At 47.1% G+C, this 22,060-nt stretch overlaps 5 protein-coding genes across 5 annotated transcripts; 2 read left to right on the top strand and 3 right to left on the bottom strand.

Moving 5' to 3' along the window:
• Positions 1–2,711: 2,711 nt before the first annotated feature.
• On the top strand, positions 2,712–5,558 carry POJ06DRAFT_257303 (uncharacterized protein). Its single transcript, XM_056188130.1, has 7 exons — positions 2,712–3,098; positions 3,151–3,249; positions 3,310–3,366; positions 3,419–3,699; positions 3,756–3,909; positions 3,969–4,618; positions 4,672–5,558. Exons 1-7 carry the CDS (start codon positions 3,043–3,045, stop codon positions 5,415–5,417), a joined length of 2,043 nt encoding a protein of 680 aa, XP_056041984.1. The 5' UTR covers positions 2,712–3,042; the 3' UTR covers positions 5,418–5,558.
• Positions 5,559–8,166: 2,608 nt separating this feature from the next.
• Positions 8,167–9,841, bottom strand: POJ06DRAFT_257300 (uncharacterized protein). Its single transcript, XM_056188129.1, has one exon. It carries the CDS (start codon positions 9,811–9,813, stop codon positions 8,305–8,307), a length of 1,509 nt encoding a protein of 502 aa, XP_056041983.1. The 5' UTR covers positions 9,814–9,841; the 3' UTR covers positions 8,167–8,304.
• Positions 9,842–10,528: 687 nt separating this feature from the next.
• Positions 10,529–12,610, top strand: POJ06DRAFT_296412 (MFS general substrate transporter). Its single transcript, XM_056190546.1, has 6 exons — positions 10,529–10,729; positions 10,769–10,932; positions 10,954–12,011; positions 12,056–12,103; positions 12,155–12,199; positions 12,252–12,610. The coding sequence occupies exons 1-6, from the start codon at positions 10,640–10,642 to the stop codon at positions 12,443–12,445; spliced, it is 1,599 nt and encodes a 532-aa protein (XP_056041982.1). The 5' UTR covers positions 10,529–10,639; the 3' UTR covers positions 12,446–12,610.
• A 3,411-nt stretch (positions 12,611–16,021) lies between these two features.
• POJ06DRAFT_257294 (uncharacterized protein) lies at positions 16,022–16,551 on the bottom strand. Its single transcript, XM_056188128.1, has 2 exons — positions 16,409–16,551; positions 16,022–16,375 (listed from the first exon to the last, which is right to left on the bottom strand). Exons 1-2 carry the CDS (start codon positions 16,492–16,494, stop codon positions 16,135–16,137), a joined length of 327 nt encoding a protein of 108 aa, XP_056041981.1. The 5' UTR covers positions 16,495–16,551; the 3' UTR covers positions 16,022–16,134.
• A 1,781-nt stretch (positions 16,552–18,332) lies between these two features.
• POJ06DRAFT_225315 (major facilitator superfamily domain-containing protein) lies at positions 18,333–20,384 on the bottom strand (the record flags this gene model as incomplete). The annotated part of the gene is made up of 2 exons (XM_056185705.1): positions 19,662–20,384; positions 18,333–19,611 (listed from the first exon to the last, which is right to left on the bottom strand). Exons 1-2 carry the CDS (start codon positions 19,946–19,948, stop codon positions 18,333–18,335), a joined length of 1,566 nt encoding a protein of 521 aa, XP_056041980.1. The 5' UTR covers positions 19,949–20,384.
• Between the last annotated feature and the right edge of the window lie 1,676 nt (positions 20,385–22,060).

Below are 22,060 nucleotides of genomic sequence, written 5' to 3'. Positions count from 1 at the left end.
CGCGGAACACCGCCTCGGAATCCTGAAAGGAAAAGCCGTATTCGATGAAGTATAGAATCATGATACCACAGGTGATTGCGAATTGTTGGAATGCGACGATTCGTCCACGGAACCTGCGTGGAGCAATTTCGGACTTGGTAGATTGGCACAAGAGTGGACGAGATGCCAACACCGAGACCCGATATTATGCGCCCAACAATCAACATCGCAACCCCGTTTGAAGTTGACTGTACGGTAACACCGACGCACCACAGAGCTGCACCAAACTGAAAAGCTCCTTTGCGTGAAAAACTGACCAGGTTAGATTTAGTACCATCACATGAGTACAGGAAAGACTTGCCGATCACCAAGAAAACTTGAAGAAAGCGCTCCAAAGACGGAGCCTCGCCCGCCATAGAGCTTGTGATACTACCCTTGGCGCATACCAAGTGGATTTCCGAAATATCTCTTATACTGCTCCGTAGCAATAATAGCCGACATGGAAGATATGTCAAATCCAAGCAGCAATCCTCCAAGTGCCGCGAATGCTGATATCGTGTATGCATTTAAAACCCGTACCATAGTGAACGCGATACAAGCTGTACTGTATGCGACCCGGGGCAGGTTGTGAGACAATAAGACAGATTAATATTATGGCTTCCAAGCAGGTCACAAGTTTTTTCTTTCACATTGGTAGATAGTTGCATCGCCTGGGTGCACCGAGAATATTGTGCAATTGGCTTTGGGCACAGCTTCCCTGCTCGCCTCTGGGTTACAATGTATGCGGGGAAGTAAAGTTCGGTATTCGCTGCCTTGGCAGGCGCGCCTGTCTTTCGTTTGCCACCCGCGCACAGCGCTTACGTTGACGGAAGCTGACAATAGACACGGAATGTTTCTGACTGCTTGTAATATTTCCAAACAATGTTGTTAGAAACCTTGAACCCTTTGCATGGACTCTATTCGGAAGAAATTTGTATGTTGTCGATGTAGAATGAAAAAGAAACGTTTCGGGACCACAGGTAAGACGGGCGGCGTGATTCAAGTAACTGTCTCTATCCATGTTAACGCCTCGGATGCGAGATTTGAAAATGCGACTTCAAGAGAGCGGAGCTCCATGGATCGGCCAGAACCATCATACCAGTAGCACGTGAAGGCAAAGTGCTTCACAACGCTCTTCACAATGCTATGAAGAATTACTATCGATTAAATTAACCCGGACGTACTGAGATATAACAGTAGGGACGCAATTTTCGAATCAATCGCATTGCTTGGTTTAGAAGTATAAAAGCCTCTGATCGTCGTTGTGGACGCGGTAAATGGAACCGCCTGACATATCACAATTTCGCGCTAAATGTGCGCGAAAAGTAGAAAACGGCAAATTTACACATTTCTGGCAGCCGCTTCCGCTGGTTTTAATAAATTAGCCAAGAAAATTGTTAATTCCGTAATGGATCCTCTATAGAAAGAAAATTGTTAATTCCGTAATGGATCCTCTATAGAATTTGGAAATGCAGTGTTACTTAAGATCTCCATCGACTTCTGAAATGCAGTGTTACTGAAGATCTCCATCGAATTCTGAAAGAAGCAAGAGATTTAACTAAAGATATCGATTGGCATAGTTTGGTGGGCCGGTGTAGTGAATGAAGAAGCATTGGACTGAGGATTTTAGACAAATATTTCTTTTGCTTAATCATCTTGCCGGCTCATTTGCAAATGTTGATTTCGTGCTGCATTCATGTGGAAGCCGTCTGTTTTCGCAGCTCGATTGAATAACGAAAACGTATACAACTAGAATCCAGATGTCAGCTCATACGGTGTACCTACCATAAAAGTCCCCAAGCAGTCATCTTGTCAACTTTTCATAGATAGTATTGGCAAATAATCTAATTTTATTACTATAACTTATGATTAAACTTATGAATAATTTCGATATGGGCTACTGTGAGTATTCGTCCTTCTAACTGTCTGCATCAACTTTGCAACATAATTATGCATGAATCGAAGTACTTTCTAGAATTATTTGTCAGAGCATTGTACTTTGCAGGGTCGAGCTTACCGTCTCCAAAATGGTTAAGCATTAACCGCAATTGGTCTGCCAGGAACATATGTCACATTATTTCTACCGTTTACTCGCGTGAGCAGGGAATTCAGCTCCGGTATCTACTTCCTAAATGAATAGAATGTAAAACCACAGTACCTGATCGACTGCAATTAACAGCAGCAGCACCACCACCGGGACAAAATATGCCACAGAAACCTGCGAAAACGACAATGTCGATGGAATCTCCAACAGCAGCGGGCTGAGGGAGCCAAGTCATAACGCTGCCATTCTTCATTAGGGCCTCAAATACACTATGTACAGACGAAATCTTTTAAGCCTGGACTGCTCATGCTTACATGATATGGTTGTTCGCAGGAGGGTGCTGCTAATCATCCAACGAAACCAGAGTTCCCACACTCCCCTGGAGGTACGGAGCAAATGCAGTGGCCCGTGTTAGCCGGGTCCCGCGGCAGTCAATGGATACGCTACGGAAAAGGGAAGTCGAACTGCGTGTTACTGGAATTGTGTGGGGAGCTAAACATGAGGGGATGGTAAGCTCCGAGTGGGTACGAGATTGCTTTTTCAGACCCGCAGTACCCTTCACGGATTTATTTTTCCGGCCCGTTCCGGCTAAGCCGCAAATTTGCCAAACCCGTCTCAGCGTTGGCCACTCTAAAAGTGTCGTGGTCAGCTTGAAGTCAGATATTTTGAATTTCGGTAGCTGATCCACAGCTACCATTATTTTGGATACAGTATTGCATTAAACTCCCAAGTACCGCAGTGGAAAGGTACTTGCAGACTCTGCGTTGATTCCAAATGAGACCTGAGCCGGCCTGGCTGCAACTATGAACACCGATGCAATTCTCGATTAAGCTATTACCCCGCACTTGCAGTTCATCCCCAAAGGTTTGGGGACTGTATTCCCGCAGTACATAAGCCATCGATTTCGCCGGATTATCGATTTCGTTTCCATCAAGTACGTTTCCATCAAGTACGTCGTTTCAAAATTACTTTGTCACAGCATGAGTTCGCCAATCACTACCCCAGGCTTTGACAAGGAAACTCATGTTGTTCTCATGTACGCACTCACGACTCCCACATATATATGTGCCAACTAACTTTTCTCGTAGGGAAAATGATTGTTGTCAGAACGAGAAGGGATTGCCAGTCGAACATATCGACTTGAACAACAACGTCTCGGCCAAGATTAAAAATCTTAAACCCTATGCGTATGTACCAATCTGCGGGACCTAAAGTCAAACATGTTGGAGCGTCTAACATTTATCTAGGGTTGCCGGTGCCGAAAAAGAAGCGAGAGCCGCAATTGAAATCAGCGTGGGCGGAGAGTATGTCCGCTACTCTGTACTTCCTACCAAATGTACTCTAACATCGAGATAGAATCAAAAACCCACTTGCTAGTATCCCGAAAGACCAGCTGATCTCAGATGTTGAGTCTTTCGCGGAGGCATATGGGCTCGAGGATCAGAAGTCTCTCCTGATAAAAGGAGCATTGGCTGCACAGAATCCGGCAAATATATATAACATTGCTGAGCTGGACGAGAACGACTGTCGCGTTTTGACGGAAGAAACAACGCATCGTTGGAAGCATCCCAAACAGGTGTATTTTACTATCGTTGTGAACTCCATCGCTGCTGCTATCCAAGGCTGGGATCAAACAGGTCTGAATCAACTGATTATATGATTAATGAAGTGAAATTGACTCATTCATCGAAAGGGTCAAATGGCGCCAATTTGACCTGGGCTAGTGCAATGGGTATTCCGGATACTGGTGACTATTGCAATATCTCAGCTAATGCTGCTATTTGCAACAAGAATTCTTGGATTGTTGGTTTCGTCAACTCCTGTCCCTACATTGCAATAACAGTCTTGTGAGTACGCCTAGTTGGTGCACACCTGACTATTATCAATCATGCTAATATCCTTTTAGTGCTGCGTGGCTGTCTGATCCTGTGAACAACATCCTAGCTCGCCGAGGAACAATTTTTTTAGCTGCTATCTTTAGTTTGTGCGCGCCTATTGGCACTGGACTTAGTCAAAATTGGGGTCAGATCGTGGCAAGTCGTATCTTGCTTGGCATTGGAATGGGACTCAAAGAAGTGACCGTACCCGTATATTCGGCTGAAGTGGCACCACCCAACATTCGCGGAGGCTTAGTAATGTCGTGGCAAATTTGGACTGCATTTGGTATTCTTCTTGGGACATGTGCCAACCTTGTGTTCGCAAACATTGGCAAAAATACCTGGAGATTTCAGTTTGCGTCAGCTTTCGTTCCTGCAGTTCCACTTCTCATCGGAATCTTATTTTGTCCAGAATCGCCTCGTTGGCTTATGAAGAAAAGACAGGTCGCCAAGGCTTACAAGTCGCTACTACGTCTCCGAAACACGCCACTTCAAGCTGCCAGGGATTTGTACTACATCCATGCGCAGCTGAAGTACGAGGAGACTCTTTTGGAGGAGTCTGGGTTTAGTGAAAATGAAAGCATGCTCACTCGACTTAAGCAGCTTTTTACGATCCCGCGTCTTAGACGAGCCACTCAGGCTTCTGGGATTGTCATGCTTGCCCAACAGATGTGCGGCAGTAAGTTCGCCTCGTTGTCCTTAAGCCCAATAAGCCACTGATCTTATGATTAGTTAATATTATCGCGTTCTACTCTTCCACGATCTTCGCGCAGGCTGGTGCGTCTAATATAACTGCCCTTCTCGCCTCTTTTGGCTTCGGACTTGTGAATTTTGCTTTCGCCTGGCCCGCAGTATGGACTATTGACACGTTCGGCCGCCGCGGTCTTCTACTTTTCACATTTCCTAACATGGGATGGAGTCTACTTCTTGCTGGGATGTGCTATTTTATTCCATCAACTAGTCGGGCTCACTTGGGTATGGTCACTTTCTTCATTTACGTATATGATGCATTCTACTCTCCCGGTGAGGGTCCTATTCCATTTACCTACTCGGCCGAAGTTTTCCCGCTGAGCCACAGAGAAGTGGGAATGTCTTGGGCAGTGGCAACCAATAATTTCTGGGCAACTGTCGTATCAATCACGTTCCCACGACAGCTAAAAGCCTTTGGTACTCCTGGCGCATTCGGTTTCTATGCAGCGATGAATATGATTGCATTAGTGATGATCTTTTTATGGGTACCTGAAACAAAGCAACGAAGCTTGGAAGAGCTTGACTACATCTTCGGCGTGTCTACAAGACGACATATGAATTATCAGTTGTTTCAAGTGTTCCCGTGGTGGTTTCGTCGGTACGTGTTGAGGCGGGGATCAGTTCCCTGTCCGGAGCTTTATACATTTGAAGATACGTACCCCAGGAAAGATGAGAGCAACGACAAACATCTAAACAACGATAAGGCCAGTCTTCCGGAGATCGCATAGATCTCTCAGGCAGTCGTTAGGACCACTCGAATTTTTTGCTTTTATCATGTGCTGTTTATGAGTAATTTAGTTTATATGAAGAAATGGCAATTTACCGACCAAATCATAATTAGATAATTTCAGAAAAAAATTGTAATTCAGGGCTGTCGCGGATGCGCATATTTGCCAAATCCGCTAATTGTAGTTGAAAAATTCGCCAAAGATCTTAATATGAATTTGACTTTTCCAATACGGAGTAGCCTGCGGGATCAAATAGGTATATGACCCAAGCCGTTGCTGTCCATGATCCCGGTAATTTTTGGGTCGTGGTATGAGGAAAAATGTCCGTTTTTAGTTAAGATCTTTGTCCGGAAATTGTTAATCGGTGGCCGCACACACACAAGCAAATGACAGTTCACCCAGACACACACCGAAAAAAAGGTCGAAGCAAAAAAAAAAAAACCGGCTATCCTGTCCCGCCGGGAGGGTAACGTGCGGATTTGTATGCCGAGCCTCGGCAGGGTAACCGCTCCTCCCCTCCGTGGTTGACCAGATTCACACTAAAATGTCTTCATCCTAAATTTGTTTCTTGCTAATTTGTGGTCATCAATCTTGTCGGACTGTAGTCCATCGGGCGATGTATTGCATTAGCACCCTAGCCATGTAGATTTGCGGCACTCCCACACAGTAGCCTTGGTGCATGCGAGGCTTCACACGTCGTACTTACTCAACTTGGCTGTGTGAGCTCGCGCGAGTCCAGCCCTAAACCAGGCTACTAATTTTCTTAAATACGAGTTTTGGTGATGTTTTTGGTTCTCCGTGCTTCTGGCCCCAGGACTGATCGTCCCAGTCGGCCAGACGCCCAGTCGCCCCGAGTTTGTATGGTGAGCCACCCCCTGAACCACCTACACCCGTCCGCCTCAACTCCTGCGGCTCATTACTATGCCTTTCGTTGAGAAGAACGAAACTCTTCATCCTTCATGATTGAGGCGCGCGTGAGAGATTGTGTAGATAAGTTATTATTACAAACTAAAGAAACAAACAGGAATCTAATGACAGTGACGCAGTAGCAACTGAAGGAAGGAAAGAATTCCGTCAGTTATTGCCGAGTATACCTTAGGGTCAAAAGTGCAGCAGATACACGTAGACTTACTTCTAGATTCGGTAACAAAACTGCGCATATCGCTATACTGTATCAACTGTGGGGGCTAATTAACGTAAAAGCCTAATTCTTGTGAAGCGGCAGGTACACATGACACCTTCGTGACGTTTTCTACGTACCTGGCTCCCGGTTGGGTAGCGCCGCACGCGGAGAAATTTTCACTAGTGCCGAAAATCTTGGCTCAACGTCGGCGATACTTCTAGTGGCTCCGCTAACTTTGGAAATGTGGCCTGCAGCTCGGCTTCGTAGGATGCGGCCCCACACGCAGCCATTCATTCAGTTAATGATTAGGAAATATTTCTCGAGAAAGTAACCTTACATCGCATAACTAGAATCTTAACGAATGACGAGTGAGAGAGGGGTTTGTCAGGCTTGGAGAGTACAGGCGTCTTGCCCTGCACAATTGCATTTCGGTTCTTCGAATCATTGGAATCCGTGAACTTTTATAACTCCGGTTTAATCCTTGATTTCTTAATCTCAACGGTGGCGTCATGATCAAGGAAGATACTGAGTTGCATGAGCTCCTCAAAAACTGTTGAATGGGAAGTTTCTGCTAGATAGGAAAAAGGATAAAAGATAGGACTTACCGAAAAAGGAAGGGTACGATAGGAGATATGACGAAAAGGGAAGGATACGATGTACCGATAGTTGGCACTAGTCAACTGGAAGTGCCCGAACGGAGCTAACCCGGACAAATGGGTTCAGGAGTGGAGCGACCTGTTGAAAAAGTTTCTCAATCTACAAGTCTATCAGGAAGACTTCTGGAAGGACTTTATGGTTAACAGCATGCCTTCCGAGTACAGAGTGGCGATATTCTCCTTGCGAGATATCAGTGACGTGCCGATCCGTGAAATAGGCAAAAAGCTCTCTGCCAGATTGTGGGGCCTGAAGGACCAACTCATCAATTGGAACCGTCGGGAATTTCCGACAAAACTGAATCAGCTATGGTAGTGAAGCAAACCGAGAGTCCTACTTGTTACAATTGTGGCAAGGTTGGACCCACCTCGCGAAAAACTGCAGGTTACCCAAGGGGAAGGTAGCTCAGCAAAGCAGTCTGAGACTCGACGAAATGGACCGCATGGTCCCAAGAATCGACCAAACCCCAAGACCGCGCATGCATTCATAGCGCAAGAGAGGAAGTGCATACACATGCACAAGCAAGAAACCGACTTCCGGCAATACCGATTCGTCAAAACGGTACCTTGACTCAGCTGCGTCGCACCATTATTGCGAAGACAAAGCAATAATGTATGATATGCAATCCACCAATATAGAAGTCCTAGTGGTGATGGATCCTCCGTTGACATTCACAATCTTGGGCGAGCCGATATCGAAGTGGTAGATCAGAATAGGGACATACATATTTTGAAACTCAGCAACGTACGCTACTCGAGCAGGTTTGCAACTAATATTTTGTCGGTCCGTCAAGTACTAAATGAGAAGCATACCCCCGAAATAGTTTTTCGCCATGACGGAGTCGTGCACAGATATGAATCTGCATTCAAGGCAACAGAAGCCAGTGTCACTCTTTCAGATACGCAGAACATGGAATTGCAGTATGGGAAGGATCAGTTAGGACGTGCAATGAAGTGAGAATTGAGGAATTTTGTCTATCATCATCTATCTCTACATTTTGCTTTTCTCGTAAAGTCACAGCCTCATAACACATGCAAAGAAAACCCTAAACATCACTCGCAGACGCAGGTGTACCTTTTTCACCAAGCCAACAGCTCCTAGCCATGATGATTAGTCAATGTACTTAGGAAGCGTCTTCATGATGCCGTCCCGGGTAATATCCTCCATAGCTGTCGTGATCTCCTGGATAAACCTCTTGTCGCTGCGCAAGTCATCACCAAACAGGCTCTTGATACTGAGCAGCTCGGCTGGGTTGGTGCCTCCTGCGTGAGCCTTAGCCTGGAGCTCCTCGCGCATCGGGTCGTCAACCTCGAATGTCTTGCCGCTGTCGTCGACGCCATTAATATAACAGAACCAAGCAGCTGTACTGAAGCACAGGCGGCGGAACGGGCCAGTAACCCAAATAGCCTCGGCAATTGACGGCATGATAAACTGTGGAATCTTGCCAGAAGCGTTGAGGCAGATACGGGGCAACTGGTCCATGATTGTTGGGTTGGAGAAGCGCTCAATAAGTGTGTTGCAATACTCATCAATATTAAAAGCCGGAATCTCGGGCAAGAGCGGCTTTATCTCCTCCTGCATCATCTGCCACATGAACCTGCGGAACAGCGGGTTCTCCATAACCTGGTGAACGTATTTAAAGCCTGCCAACTGACCTGGGTAGCCCAAGGCTGAGTGGCTGCCGTTGAGCAGGCGTAGTTTGTACTTCTCAAACTGCTCGACATCGTGGACATTCTTGACAACCTGAACACCAACCTTGTCAAGTGGTGGGCGGCCGTCAGAGAACTGGTCCTCGATGACCCATTGCATGAAAGGCTCCGTGACAACTGGCCATGCGTCCTCGATGCCAAAGTTGTCTGCAAGTGCTGTTTTGTCGGTGGCTGATGTCTGAGGTGTGATACGATCAACCATAGCATTAGGGAAGGCGCCTTGGTCGGTAATCCAGTTCGCGACCTCAGGGTTGCGCAGGCGCGCAAATGACTCAAGCATATGGCGCGAGATAGAGCCGTTCTTCTGCATATTATCACACGACATGACAGTGAAGGGCTTGAGTCCTTGCTGGTGGCGCCGTTCCAGGGCGGCGTAGAGGAAGCCGAAAGTGGTGCGTGGTGCCTTCTTGTTGGCCGGGTCAAGGTCGAACTGAATATCAGGGTCCTCACTTTGCAGCTCATGTGTGTTCTCGTTGTAGTAGTAACCGCTCTCAGTAATAGTGAGTGATACAATGTGCGTATCAGGATGCGCCATCTTGGCGATGACGGCCTCGCGATCATCAGGTGCAAAGAGGTAGGAGTTAATACTGCCAATAACATGGGCAGAGCTGCCCTTGGCTGAACGCTCAATAACGGTGTAGAGGTGGTCCTGCGATCTCAAGACATCGCGCATAGCAGCGTCAAAGGGCTGCAAGCCAACACCGCAAATTGCGTAGTCAGTAATACCGTGCTTCTGCATCAACTGGTCTATATAGACAGCCAGGTGAGCTCGGTGGAAGCCGCCGACGCCAATATGGACTATTCCCTCCTTGACGGCGCCATCGCGCTGGTAGGTTGGGACCTTGACCTGCGCCTCATCTGCCGCCGAAATTTGCGGCAGGTTCTTGCTGTTGAGCTTGAGGGGTGCCATTATAATCAGACAGATTGGATGAATGACAAGAACGAGCCTGCGAGTGATGAAGGATTTGCTGTGACTGAATCGACGAGTGCGGCTTGTCAGGGTCACCCTTGGTTTTGACTGCTGATCACCGGGAAATTTATAGAAAACAGCATTACATGATGCGGCAGGGTTAAAAATAGGGGCTCCTGTGAAGTGGTGGAGATGAACTTGGCTTTTCTGAACGTGCTTTCGAATGGACGACAAGCGTATGAAACGGATAGTGCAGACATTGCATTTTCACTGGTTCTTCTCTGCCGCCTCTCCTCAGCGTTATCCTGATCCAGATTTTAGCTGCAATAATGCTCATATTTGACCGGATTTGTTTCGAATTTTGAATTTTTTTCTTTTTTGGGACAGAGAAGGTTTTTGGGGGGGGGGGGGGGGGGGGCGGTTCGGGAGGGTTTGGGGGGAAGCGCGGGATCGGGGAGGTTTCCTCATCAGGAAACGATATTTGGTAATGCCAACCCCTCCGGTCCCCCCGGATGAAATAGAACTGCGGCTAGCCCCGCCAAGACCGAAGTGCATGGAGAGTAAGGCTTGGCGAGCGTTTAGGTCACCACATCTAAGTTTATTACGCTACTACGGTCATGCTAAAGTACCGTACCTTGGGAAACGGTCTCCACAGGGTTGCTGTCCCTTGGGCTGACGGCTGATAAAAAAAGGTCGCCCACCTATACAACCAATCCCATACCCTTCTTCTTTTTCTTTCCTCCCTTCTGATTATTCTTTCCTCTTGTCAACTTCGTTCAGGATTCAATTTGCCGACTCCTCGAACCCATCCATCGACAGACACAGGATGGTCGACAGAGCTTCCAACGAGCTCGTCACAACGGAGGACAAGGCGCACACCTACGAGGGCTTGTCATCTGCTGACATACATGGCATCGTGAGCGTCACCGGCCACAACAATTGCACTGATCATGAGAGGCGCCATCTGTTCGGCGCTACTAAGGCTACTGTGGACCAAGTGGAACACTTCGGGGCAGTTGGCAAGATTGTTCTCACGGAGGAATGCTGCTACGAAGAACTGGGCTTCTGCTTCCCGACTTGGAAGAAATGGATGGTTATCTCGGTGATCTTTCTGGTTCAGTTGTCTATGAATTTCAACAGCAGTTTGTATTCCAACGGCCTCACGGGCATTTCGGAGGAATTCGGCGTTAGCATGCAAGCAGCGCGGTGCGGTGCAATGATTTTCTTGGTGACCTATGCCTTTGGCTGTGAGCTCTGGGCACCCTGGAGTGAGGAGCTAGGACGCAAACCCATCCTCCAACTTAGTATGCTGCTTGTCAACATCTGGCAGTTACCGGTAGCCCTGGCGCCCAACTTCGCCACCATCATGGTTGGTCGGGCGTTGGGAGGACTCAGTTTAGCCGGTGGATCAGTCACCCTGGGCATGGTGGCCGATATGTGGGACGCCGACACACAACAGTATGCTGTTGCTTGCGTTGTCTTTTCCTCGGTGGCGGGGTCTGTCGTCGGGCCCCTCGTGGGCGGTTTCGTCGAGGAATACCTGGGTTGGCGTTGGACAATCTGGATCCAGCTCATATTTGGGGGGTTTGTCCAAATTGTTCATCTGCTGGTAGTTCCTGAGACCCGAACCACGATCATGCTGGGCCAGATTGCCAAGGAGAGAAGAAAGAATGGGGAGAATGTCTACGGACCATATGAGATAATTCCTTGGAAGGAACGCTTCTCCCTGAAGGAGATTTGCATTACTTGGATCCGGCCCTTCAAGATGTTCGTGACGGAACCTATTGTGCTGACTCTGTCGTTGCTGAGCGGTTTCAGCGATGCGCTGATCTTTATGTTCATCCAGTCATTCGGGCTAGTCTATGACCAGTGGGGATTTGATACCGTCGCCCTGGGCCTCTCGTTCATACCGATTCTGGTGGGCTACCTGATTGCCTGGCTCTCGTTCTACCCTGTAATACAGAGGAACATGGCTGAGCGACGCCGCAAGCCTGACGATGAACAGGCACAGTATGAATCCCGGCTGTGGTGGCTGCTCTACACCGTGCCGTTCCTGCCTATTGGCCTGATTGGGTTTGCCTGGACCAGCGTGGGACCTCCTGTTCACTGGATGGGAACCATGGTGTTTTCAGCTATGGTAGGAATTGCCAACTGCAGTATCTACATGACCACCATTGACTACATGGTGTGCGCCTACGGTCCATATGCTGCCTCGGCTACCCTGGCAACGGCTTCGCCAGAGATATCCTGGCCGGTATCCTAACAATCCCGGCCACTCCCTTTTTCGAGAGTATGTCTTACCACAACCTGCCTGTCGTACATTATCTAACAGAGACCGCAGATATCGGCGGGGATCGTCATCTAGAGTACGCTTCGACCATTCTATGTAAGTTTTCCTGAGGATTCTCAGTCTGGTTCAACCATTTGACACCAAATAGTCTGCATTTCCGTCGTCCTGGTGGTTTCGGTGTATACTATCTACTGGTACGGACCAGCCCTTCGCAAACGTTCGCCATTTGCCCAGCAGCTATCTTCTTCCCAAATGGAGGGATATTCTCACAGTCGGCGGGCATCCGCAATTATGCCGCGGTCCAAGCTTGGGTCTCGCCGGAATAGCCTGACTTATCATTAGTGAGCAGTCTGACTTGGGCTCCATTATCGAGATCGCGATGGAGGCCATGTAGCATCTTGGTATCATCTTTGCACCTTTGCAAGTGTGTACGGCGTGAGATTGACCGGATTCAGTTATAAACGTCTGACCCGGTCGTTGACGGATAAAATACAATAAATAGAATATTCTTCACGTAAAATTCAGAATATTATTCTATTCATACCTTACGTAATCTGCCATGAATTAATATGTACATATAGTTCACCTCTAGGCCTTCTGAACGGTGCATGGGTGACCAAATTGTAAATTGCCATCTCTTATTGAGCAGTTCAGACAGCATAACCAATGCTTTTCTCATAATCTTACATGAATTACACTGATTTTTCGCGAAACAAACTGGTTTTTCCACCAAATGCTAGAACATAATAACGACAACTCTTGTTCCTTTCCATGCAAGCCAATCAGATCCTGCATGATTAGGCGTTAGCCCAGTGGCGTCGAGTTGGGCCATTGTACAAGGAAGAGCATTGAGGGACGAATGTCAACGACAGGAGGACAAAAATAGCGACTTTCAATGGCGGGGGTGGAGAAGAAACGAAGAAGAGACAAGAAAACAGGGGAAAGTGTACTTCAACAGGATGGTATATTGTGAAGTCTCGCCCTCGACAAGCTCTGTAGGACCCCCACACCTTAACCTTATTTCCGATAACTGGGCATCGCCCTATTGGACGGACTCCCACAAGTTAACCCTATTTCCGATAATTGGACACCGCCTAATTGGACTTAGTACATATAGAGCCGATCGTTGATTCGTGCTTCTTCTCTTCTCTTTTACTTTCTTTTCTTCATCGCATCCTTCTTGTATTTAGTGGACACCTAGTGAGCGAAATAGCGCAAGGTTACCCTGCATATATAATGTGAAGTTCAGGGGGCTGAACCAAGGTGCGAGGTGCGACTTTGCATAGTAATGAGCCGCGGGGGCTAGGGTAAAAGTCGCACCTTGGTCAGGGTGGGGCGGTCAGTATACACACCGAGGCGCGAATTTGCCTAATCAGGAACTAGCGGAATGCCTGCGTCGCTCTCGGGCTCGCCGCTACTCAAGGAGCAGGTTCGCCCATCGCACAGTGCTTCATCCTATATTTATTTAGTTTGGACGTAATCTTGGTGGAAACTAATTTACTGCTAATTATTATTATACCGAGCCATATCTAACTGCTTAACCAGACCGGGCTATAAGGCTGACTACTGTGTCATCCCAGGGGTATATGTCGAAGTCAGCGGTGACCTCTTGCCGCTCACCGCTCACCGCTTGACTTTCAGAATGTCCACCCTTTGAAGTAGCAATTAACAACGTCGCGCGAAATGTTTGCGTTTTCCTGTGGTCACTGTGCCCATGCTCCATTTGAGAGTCCCGATAAGCTCAACAAGCACGTATCTAGTAAGCACCGATAGGGGTGGATACGATTACGGTACCGTCAAAAATTTATATTATTCGTAACTTAAAGTTAATCGCAAAAGTGAGAACCTAATCGTAAAGTAATCGTAAAGTAATCGTATTCCTAATTAGGTATGGCGTGTTTACCCTGACAACGCGCGGAACGCGGTTGTCTTATAAACATACTCGGAACTAGTTGGTTCTGTTAGTTATCATTTGCCGCTCGCTTAACAATTGAGAAAATATGGATCCTCCGGCGCGACCCCGCCGAATGCAAGCGGTTGATTATTTATTAATGAATGATGGTTACGAAGGAGATGAGCCGATGGAGAATGTTTTGCCAGACGCCGCCCAGTCGAGCATTGAGAGCTCTGTTGGTCTGGGACCCGACGATTCTATCAGCCAGATTTCCTCTCAGTCTGTCTCTACAGGATTTACCGAGGAAGTCCACGATCTTGAATCCTCACCGATTCAGACAGGCTCCAATAGCTCTCAACGCACTCGTGGGACCTCGAATAACTGGCATTGGGAACAATTCGAAATTACAACCCTCAGCCAACAGTGGAGGCCAAAGAGGTCGAAGAAGCTTCGGGATGATCAGTTAATAACTTGCAACACTGTCAGAAGTGGTCAATCAAGGATTCTGCGAGATCAACATCTACAACCAATATGTCGTATCATTTACAGAAAAGCCATGTCTTGCCTTTAGGCAACGATCGGGCGGACGCTGCTCAGCCAACGATCATGACGATGTGGAAGCGAAAGGAGACTGCAAGCACTGCAGAATTGTTCGAGAAGAATCTCATTCGTTGGGTCGTGGAGACAAGACAACCGTTTACTGTCATTGAGTCTCCAGCTTTCGTCAGGCTCTTCGAAGATATTCCTGGTGTGGATTTACCATTTACCTCACGCAATTCATTGAAACTAAGAATCGCCTCTGAGTTTGAGATGTGCTGCGCGAACTTGAAAAGAGAACTAGATATAACGTATCGCACAATAGCACTGTCCTTAGAAGTTTGGCCAAGCCGGAACCAGAAAGCAATCCTAGGATTAATTGGGCATTGGTTAACGGAAGAATTTGAATATAAAGAGAGTGTGCTAGAGTTTGAAGAATTGGTTGGCGTTCATAGTGGCGACAACATGGCGCAGATGGTATTCGACATTTTGAAAGAGTTGGATCTCACGAAGAAGCTTATCACTGTTACGGCCGACAATGCTAGTAACAATGGCACCTTCGTCGAAACTCTAGACTTGATGCTGGAAGAAGAAGAAGGTGATGATGCGCGTTTTCGAGGTCGCGAGAGCTTCATCAGTTGCGTGGCGCATGTGCTGAACTTGATTGTAAAAGATATCCTTAAGTCGCTGAAGTCTGGAGATACGAGCAGTGCTAATGAGGCATGCGATCAAATTGCTAGAGGTGGGCCCATTGTATCTCACTCCGCTTTGTCTAGGCTACGAATCCTAAGCCTATGGATTCTTCGAACTCCACAGCGTCGAGAATGTTGGAAGAATCTGTGCTCCGTACATGGATTAAACGATAAATACATACAGTACGATGTCGACAACAGATGGAACTCCACGTATCGTATGATTCAAGATGGACTATCTGCAAAAGAACAGATCCGACATTATCTCAGTGCAATCGGTCTCTTACCTCCGTTTACATCATCAGATTGGCAGCATCTCGAGCAACTTGCAAGGGTTTTGGAAAATTTCGACGAGTTTATGAAGTTGGTATCTACCCAAGGACTTTCAATTAGCTTGAGCATTGGTATATACTACGAGCTGCAGGATTTGCTAGAGAATGTAACTACAAGACAAGAAGAATTTGCAGAGTTAGAAGAAGGGATTGCGTCTGCAGTAGCCGGAGGGTTACGAAAGTACCATAAGTACTACGATTTTTTAGATGAACAAGATGCGTATTACGTTGCTTTGTTCCTGGATCCTCGGTTCAAAGCAGAGTTGCTTAAGGCAAGACGAGGAGGATGCGAATTTTATTGTTAACGCCATGAAAGTCAGGTTGCATAAAGAATATCCGCCTATGATTCCCGATTCTATGGAGTTAATAGTTACCGCTGAGAAGCCCGGTTTAGAGTCTCGCATGCTCTCAAAGTGGCGCCCCGAAAAGCTCAGAAGAGACAGTAGCTGTCGCCGCTACTGAGGATGGATGGCTGTTAAGGTGGTGGAGGGCCCACAAAGATGAGTACCCGAGAATGGCAGCCGCCGCCAGAGATTACCTCGCGCCTCAGCCAGCGTCGAGTTGCGAGACACATCCTCACAGGCGATGAAGCCTCTCGGAAGAGGCAGCTGTAACCGATTGGGCCAGCCATAATCTAGCTGAATTTTGTGTTTCGCACCCTTTGGCTTCTTGCTCTCGAGCACCTGCTAGGTTCTTTTCTTCGGCCATAGCCCATATATTCTGTAGACGATTTTCCCGAAGCCTTTTGGCCTTGGTTTCCGTATCAGTAACTTTAATTTGATGCGAATGACTGAGATGATATCGCGCCGAGGTGAGGCTTTGTCAGCTGTAAGATGGATTGAGACATAACTTGCAGTAGAAGAACTTATTGCGGCCATCCGTAGACCGCTCGGATTCGTTGGGCTTTGCTGGTCGCGAATAATCCCAAGTAGTCATCGCAGTAGGCTTGCGTTTTCGACTGTACGAGACTGATGACCCCTCTGAAGGAGTGGGCATCTACGGAAGAAAGACAGTTATGATCTATGGACAGTTAAGTACAAGGGAAACTTCGGAGTTTATAAGGAGAAATACACGCGCGCGCGATTATTTAAGGTTTACCCTGCGATATCGCGTATCGCGATATCGCTACCTCCTTTATCGTATCGCATATCGTTTATTATCGCATAGTATCGCGATACTGTATCGCGATAGCGTTATTATTTACAAGCCTGAGCGGCGTCGAGAGGTTTAAAAAGATTGTCCCGATTATAATCACCGAAGAAGGCCAGTGACCACCAGTTCGGGGCTACCGATTTAGAGCCGTTTGCGGTCGCAGGAGACTCCTGCGACTTGATGCATAGTCGATCAAATTGCCAGTCCAAGCGTGCAGAGATAATTGTGAGAATCTTAATGAGAAAATCAAGCAGGCATCATCATCAGATTTTCAGGATTGGGCTAATCTGGAGTGTGGAGGAAGAATATCGCGACCTTTACAAACAGGCTCAAATTATATACGTCGACTATCTTAACAGATGATTGAGGCGGGAACGTAAGTTTCACATATATGTTCCTGCCTGCATATACATATAACCTGTGCATGGCCATGCTGATGTCAGTGCGTCAGTCGCGCGGCGAAGCGCAAGAGCAGGTCAGCCACAACAAACGTTCAGCAGACACGCTTTTGTTAGATCGGGTCTATACAATCTCAAACAGACCCACAATCCAAACGATCGCCACCTACGGACGTTCCACATAAGGAACGTGCAGTAAATCCGGATTTTTTACAGCTAGGAAGTCGTCGAGCCCTAGCCCGATGAATTGCTTGCATCGGCTGCCCCTGAAGCTCGGGTCCTGAATTGCTAAACTATGTTTCCAGTACAAAACACTCGATCCCTGTAAGCTAGCTCAGGCGACCTTCAGCCAACTTCAGCCGACACCTTCGTCTCGTCCTTTCTTCTCCGTCATTATTATCCCTTCTCGTCCGTCATCCACTTTCACCCATCCTTTTCTGTGCGTGCTCGTCCGTCTTTGAAAGAATCAGGTAACGCTAAATGGATTTCCCATTTTACTAGCGTAAATGGAGTTCAAATGGAGGTCAGACCTCCATTTCCCATTTTACTAGCGTAAATGGAGTTCAAATGGAGGTCAGCCTTTTCCTATACAAAAAGCTAATGGAGGTCTGACCTCCATTTGAACTCCATTTCCGCTAGTGAAACCTACCGAAACACCACCCTTCTGACCACTCCTCAGAGTAGCACACCTCTACAATGCGCTCCCAACAGGAGATCAGAGGGAGAAAATTATTAGCTTGTAAAGCCTTTATTATAAATTACTGGAGTCGCGTTACGCGGTTGTAGGGTCGCCCCAAATTATTTTCTTTTAACGCGTAATTTCGTGTCTGATCCGAGTCACGTGCGGATTCAAATGGGAGCTCCATTTCGGTGCCATTTAAAGCGCCCTCTGGACGCGAATCTAAATGGGACCTCCATTAGAAGGAAATAATGGCCCCACCCTAAAATGGAGCTCCCATTTAAAAAAGTAAATGGAAGGACCATTTAAAAAAAGAATCAGACCCTAAGTCGTGTAGTTGCTTGGGTCCCTTGCTTACGCATTTACGCATCCAGGTCTAGGGTACAGTTGGTCATGTCCAACACTGGCTGACACACAAAATAATATAACTTCACTCAAAATATCTCAAAATTTTTCCGATTCTCACGAACACCCATTATTGTCTGTGTTCATTGTTCAGCTTCCCATGCTCTTAATAATAACATCACAGGTACGCGGAAATCTCCTCAAAGGCTCGGGTTGAACCGCTTTCGTAGAGACTCTCCCTTGAAGTACATCAGAACCGGTGCAGGTGCAATGGCCAACATGATGAGCGCCAACATAGTATTTCCCCAGCCGTGGCCCAGTGCAGCATATATTTTGGGGCCAGCTAGCGGGAGGAAGGCGCCGCCCAGGCTCCGCACCATTGTTGACGCCGAGTTTGCTGACGCGGCGTATATCGTGTAGGCGTCGACCAGATACGATATTGTCGGCGAGAACGTGGCGAAGATGCCAACGCCGAGAAAAAAAGTTCCAATTAGCGGCACAATCCAGTGGACTGCGTATTGCACCGTCCATCCATAGATGAGCAGTCCAATAATATCCATGGGTGACAGGACTAGTAGGAGCCACAATCTGTACTCAGGCTTTTTATCACCAGATTTGGCGGCCATGTTGAGGAGTATACGGTCAGAGTATGCGACGATAGTCAATATCGAGATCAAAGTACCGAGTCCCATAGCGATATACGATAATCCCACGGCCTCGGTCGAAAACTTGTATTTGTTTTGAAAGACGGCAGTGAAGGTAGTGAGGAGCAGGTACAACTGGCCGTATGTGATCGCGACATAGATAGACATGATAAGAACAATCGGACTCATAATGAGAAGCTTGCAGGGACGAATAATATTTTTCATGAAGTGAGCTACTGTGCCGGACATGCGATCTTCGTACTCTGTGTGGAGTCTCTCGTTGCCCGTTTCTTTCCGGAGTCGATTGGCTTTGACATGCAGCACATACGGCCCATAAGTTTCGGGGAGGAAGACAAACACGACAATAGTCATGACCCCGGATAATGTACCGATGACTCTGAAAACCCAGCGCCATGACGCGGCGGACAAGAAGCCTCCAATAACCGGTCCAGTAGCCGGGCCCAGTGTTGGTCCAAGAAGGTAGAGGTTCAAATACTTCCCACGCTTCTCTATGGGAATGACGTCTGCTACGGAGCCGGCGCCGATGGCTAATGACGTGCTCCCAATAAGGCCTGCAAGCAAGCGCAGGACAATTAGCGAGATGAAATTGTTGCACTCGCCTGCTCCGATCGTGAAAACGGTGAACAGAGACATAGAGACTTTGAACACGATCAAGCGGCCGTACATTTCAGAGAGGGGTCCAACAACGAGAGGGCCTATTGCAAAACCGAGAACATAGATGGAGACGACGAAGGACGCGAGGGTGGAGTTTGCATCGCCGAACTCCGTCATCATGCTTGGCACACCGGGCGCAAACATGGATGATCCAAGCGGACTGTACTGTTAGAACACTAGAATTTGGTCACATAGAGTCCGACGACTTACACGAGAAAGTTGAGCGTAGAGACAATCGCCAGAGCACTGATCTTTGTACCGAACTTGAAATTCATTGGATTTGTTGGATCATCTGACCCATCCCAAGTGACGAGGTTCGAATCTACAAACACTATCTCTTCGGCCCGTGCCTGAACTTGTTCTTTTTCAGTTTCGAGGTCGGTCGGCACCGAAGCTGCTCTTTCACTCATGATCGGAAACCCTTTCTCGCGGCAGGACGACTCGTCAAATGGCAAGCATAAGTCCATGATAGCATAGTCAATAGCGTTAGTCGACATTGACAGCTTATGTTGCAGTCGATGCCGGCATAGAATTCTCTAGACATCTTCATTGTGGTCGCACGAGACAGCGTTTAAAGTTGGCGACCGTTGCAGCGATATCGGAGAAAATGTTGTCTTAAAAGTCCGACCATTTTCGGCCCGCCAATAAATCCGATGCTCAAACGGCGCTTCTTAGTAATCCGAGCTCGGAGGTCTGTCTTTTTCCTTGTTGCTTTTCTCGGCACTGTTAAGTTTGATGCTCGGGTTTCAGAACTGGCTTAATCATTTGACCCTGATATCTCCGTCGTCTCAATAATTTTGCTGGGGTAGAAATATTATTATGTAAGTCATAAAGCTGTTGTTATGCACCTGGACCTTGGGTTGGCCGAATTCAGGTCTTCATTGGACAGTTATGCATTGTGCTTACGCACTAGAGCAAGCCAATCGCTGAGCGATCCGCGCTAAGCTACTCCTATCGGTGTGGGTCGGTATCCATTGTTTAACGGCTATTTGGCTAAAGTCACAAGAACCCTAATCTTCACATCAAACTCGTCCCAACGTAGCACACAAGCTAAATAACGGTACCACAGCAATCTAGGACTCGTTAGAAGCTGCTATTATCATTAGAGGTACAAAAGCGATTGAAACTGGGTGACATCTTCCATTTTTGCTCGGCTTTCTACCTGAAATATGTTTCTCTGGCCAAACCAAGATTCTCTATTCCTGTCTGCAATTTCTAAAATTTTGACGGTCTGGCATTGCCATGCCTGCTTTACGATTCGCGATCTCAACGGCCGTACCCTGCGCTGGCGTTTCGCCAGTATAGGATGCAGCGGGACAACCGACTACCAAAGCTCTAGTTCCGAGCCCTAACCCTCTCCAGGGCACAGCTCAGACTTGAACTCTATTCACATACTGATCCTCGTTCAGCCTTGCGGATGCCTATATCGTGGATTCACCGGAACTCATTCCAAATCCAACCTCACTCGAGTGTCTCTTTCTTTCATGACAGAGTGCGCGATACGGAGCGGGAGAAATATGAGGACTACCCGCCAGCTTACAACTTATTGCCTGACAGATAAATTACGCTTTGTAATATTCATTCTATTCCGCAACCAAATCGAACGCAATTCAAGACACCTCCATATTACTAAGCAGATGAATCCCGAAAAAACGCAAAGAACACAGAGGACATGGGAGGACAAGAGCCGTGCTCGGACCAACAGCCTATTCGCTCAAATACTGGAACAAGGAACTTTAGACTAAGCTTAACCTACTAGCAATGGCAATTTTATAGTGCGCCATGTGATAGATTTTTTAATGTGGGCAGAGACGTACTTGGAGTACGGAGATACTCCATGAAGTCTGAAACGATGAAGATTCTAAATGCTACTAGATGATGTGTATAAGCAGTAGTTAATTGCCCGTACTATCGTATACAGAGTTGGCGTACATAAGCGCCAGTAAAATCATTGTATACAATTGTATACAGTTTATCACCTCATTTTATAGATAGCAGACTGACCTCCCCAGTGTTTGTGGTACAAATTTGTTTCCCGTCAACAAGCAACTGAACGGGACATCCGATATAAAACTAACTACTCAATTAATTTGCGAAAGGCAGGGACCCAAGCAACTACACGACTTACACGAGTTGATACACTTGGTGTATTACACTAAACTAAATAATCTACACCAGAGCGTTTCTGACTAATCCACTACATACATTTGAAGGTCCAGTGTACGTGGATTTAGTGTATTCAGTGTATTTGTTCGCGATAAGATAAGGTTCTGAGAAGATGGAAAAATGTTTATGGGTATCATATGCTCACAGTAGGATTGATGGTTAGTAATGTTCGCAGATACCCTATCCCCACTTAATTTGTGCTGTAACCAAGGTACCTTAATAAATTTTCTGCTACCGCGTCACGCGCCCATTAATCCGTAATTGTCATATCGCTCTTACTTCGGCTCTCTTGAATGGCTCTCGACTTTCTCACGATACAATCCATGTCTGCCGAGTTGTGAAAGACTGTTCTCAGCCTCAGGGCAGATGGTTGTCCCTCAACGGAGTAAAGGCATGATTCAAGTGTTGAGGTCATGGTTTCGTGCTGTTATTACCAATGACCT

Source organism: Lipomyces tetrasporus (assembly GCF_029532465.1).
Source record: "Lipomyces tetrasporus strain NRRL Y-64009 chromosome Unknown POJ06scaffold_8, whole genome shotgun sequence".
Classification (NCBI taxonomy): Eukaryota; Fungi; Ascomycota; class Lipomycetes; order Lipomycetales; family Lipomycetaceae; genus Lipomyces; species Lipomyces tetrasporus.
Note: the sequence above shows the minus strand (reverse complement) of the source record. Positions and strands in the feature narration are given on the sequence as shown.

Excerpts from the sequence above, each read along its gene's own strand:
- POJ06DRAFT_296412 (XM_056190546.1), top strand. The coding sequence starts at position 10,640 with ATGGTCGACAGAGCTTCCAACGAGCTCGTCACAACGGAGGACAAGGCG. Across the intron at positions 10,730-10,768 it reads CTGCTGACATACATGGCATC|AGGCGCCATCTGTTCGGCGC; the intron begins GTGAGCGTCACC and ends ACTGATCATGAG. Across the intron at positions 12,200-12,251 it reads GTACGCTTCGACCATTCTAT|TCTGCATTTCCGTCGTCCTG; the intron begins GTAAGTTTTCCT and ends GACACCAAATAG.
- POJ06DRAFT_257303 (XM_056188130.1), top strand. The coding sequence starts at position 3,043 with ATGAGTTCGCCAATCACTACCCCAGGCTTTGACAAGGAAACTCATGTT. Across the intron at positions 3,250-3,309 it reads AAAAATCTTAAACCCTATGC|GGTTGCCGGTGCCGAAAAAG; the intron begins GTATGTACCAAT and ends ACATTTATCTAG. Across the intron at positions 3,910-3,968 it reads TACATTGCAATAACAGTCTT|TGCTGCGTGGCTGTCTGATC; the intron begins GTGAGTACGCCT and ends ATATCCTTTTAG.
- POJ06DRAFT_257300 (XM_056188129.1), bottom strand. The coding sequence starts at position 9,813 with ATGGCACCCCTCAAGCTCAACAGCAAGAACCTGCCGCAAATTTCGGCG.
- POJ06DRAFT_257294 (XM_056188128.1), bottom strand. The coding sequence starts at position 16,494 with ATGACTACTTGGGATTATTCGCGACCAGCAAAGCCCAACGAATCCGAG. Across the intron at positions 16,376-16,408 it reads AATAAGTTCTTCTACTGCAA|CCTCACCTCGGCGCGATATC; the intron begins GTTATGTCTCAA and ends CAGCTGACAAAG.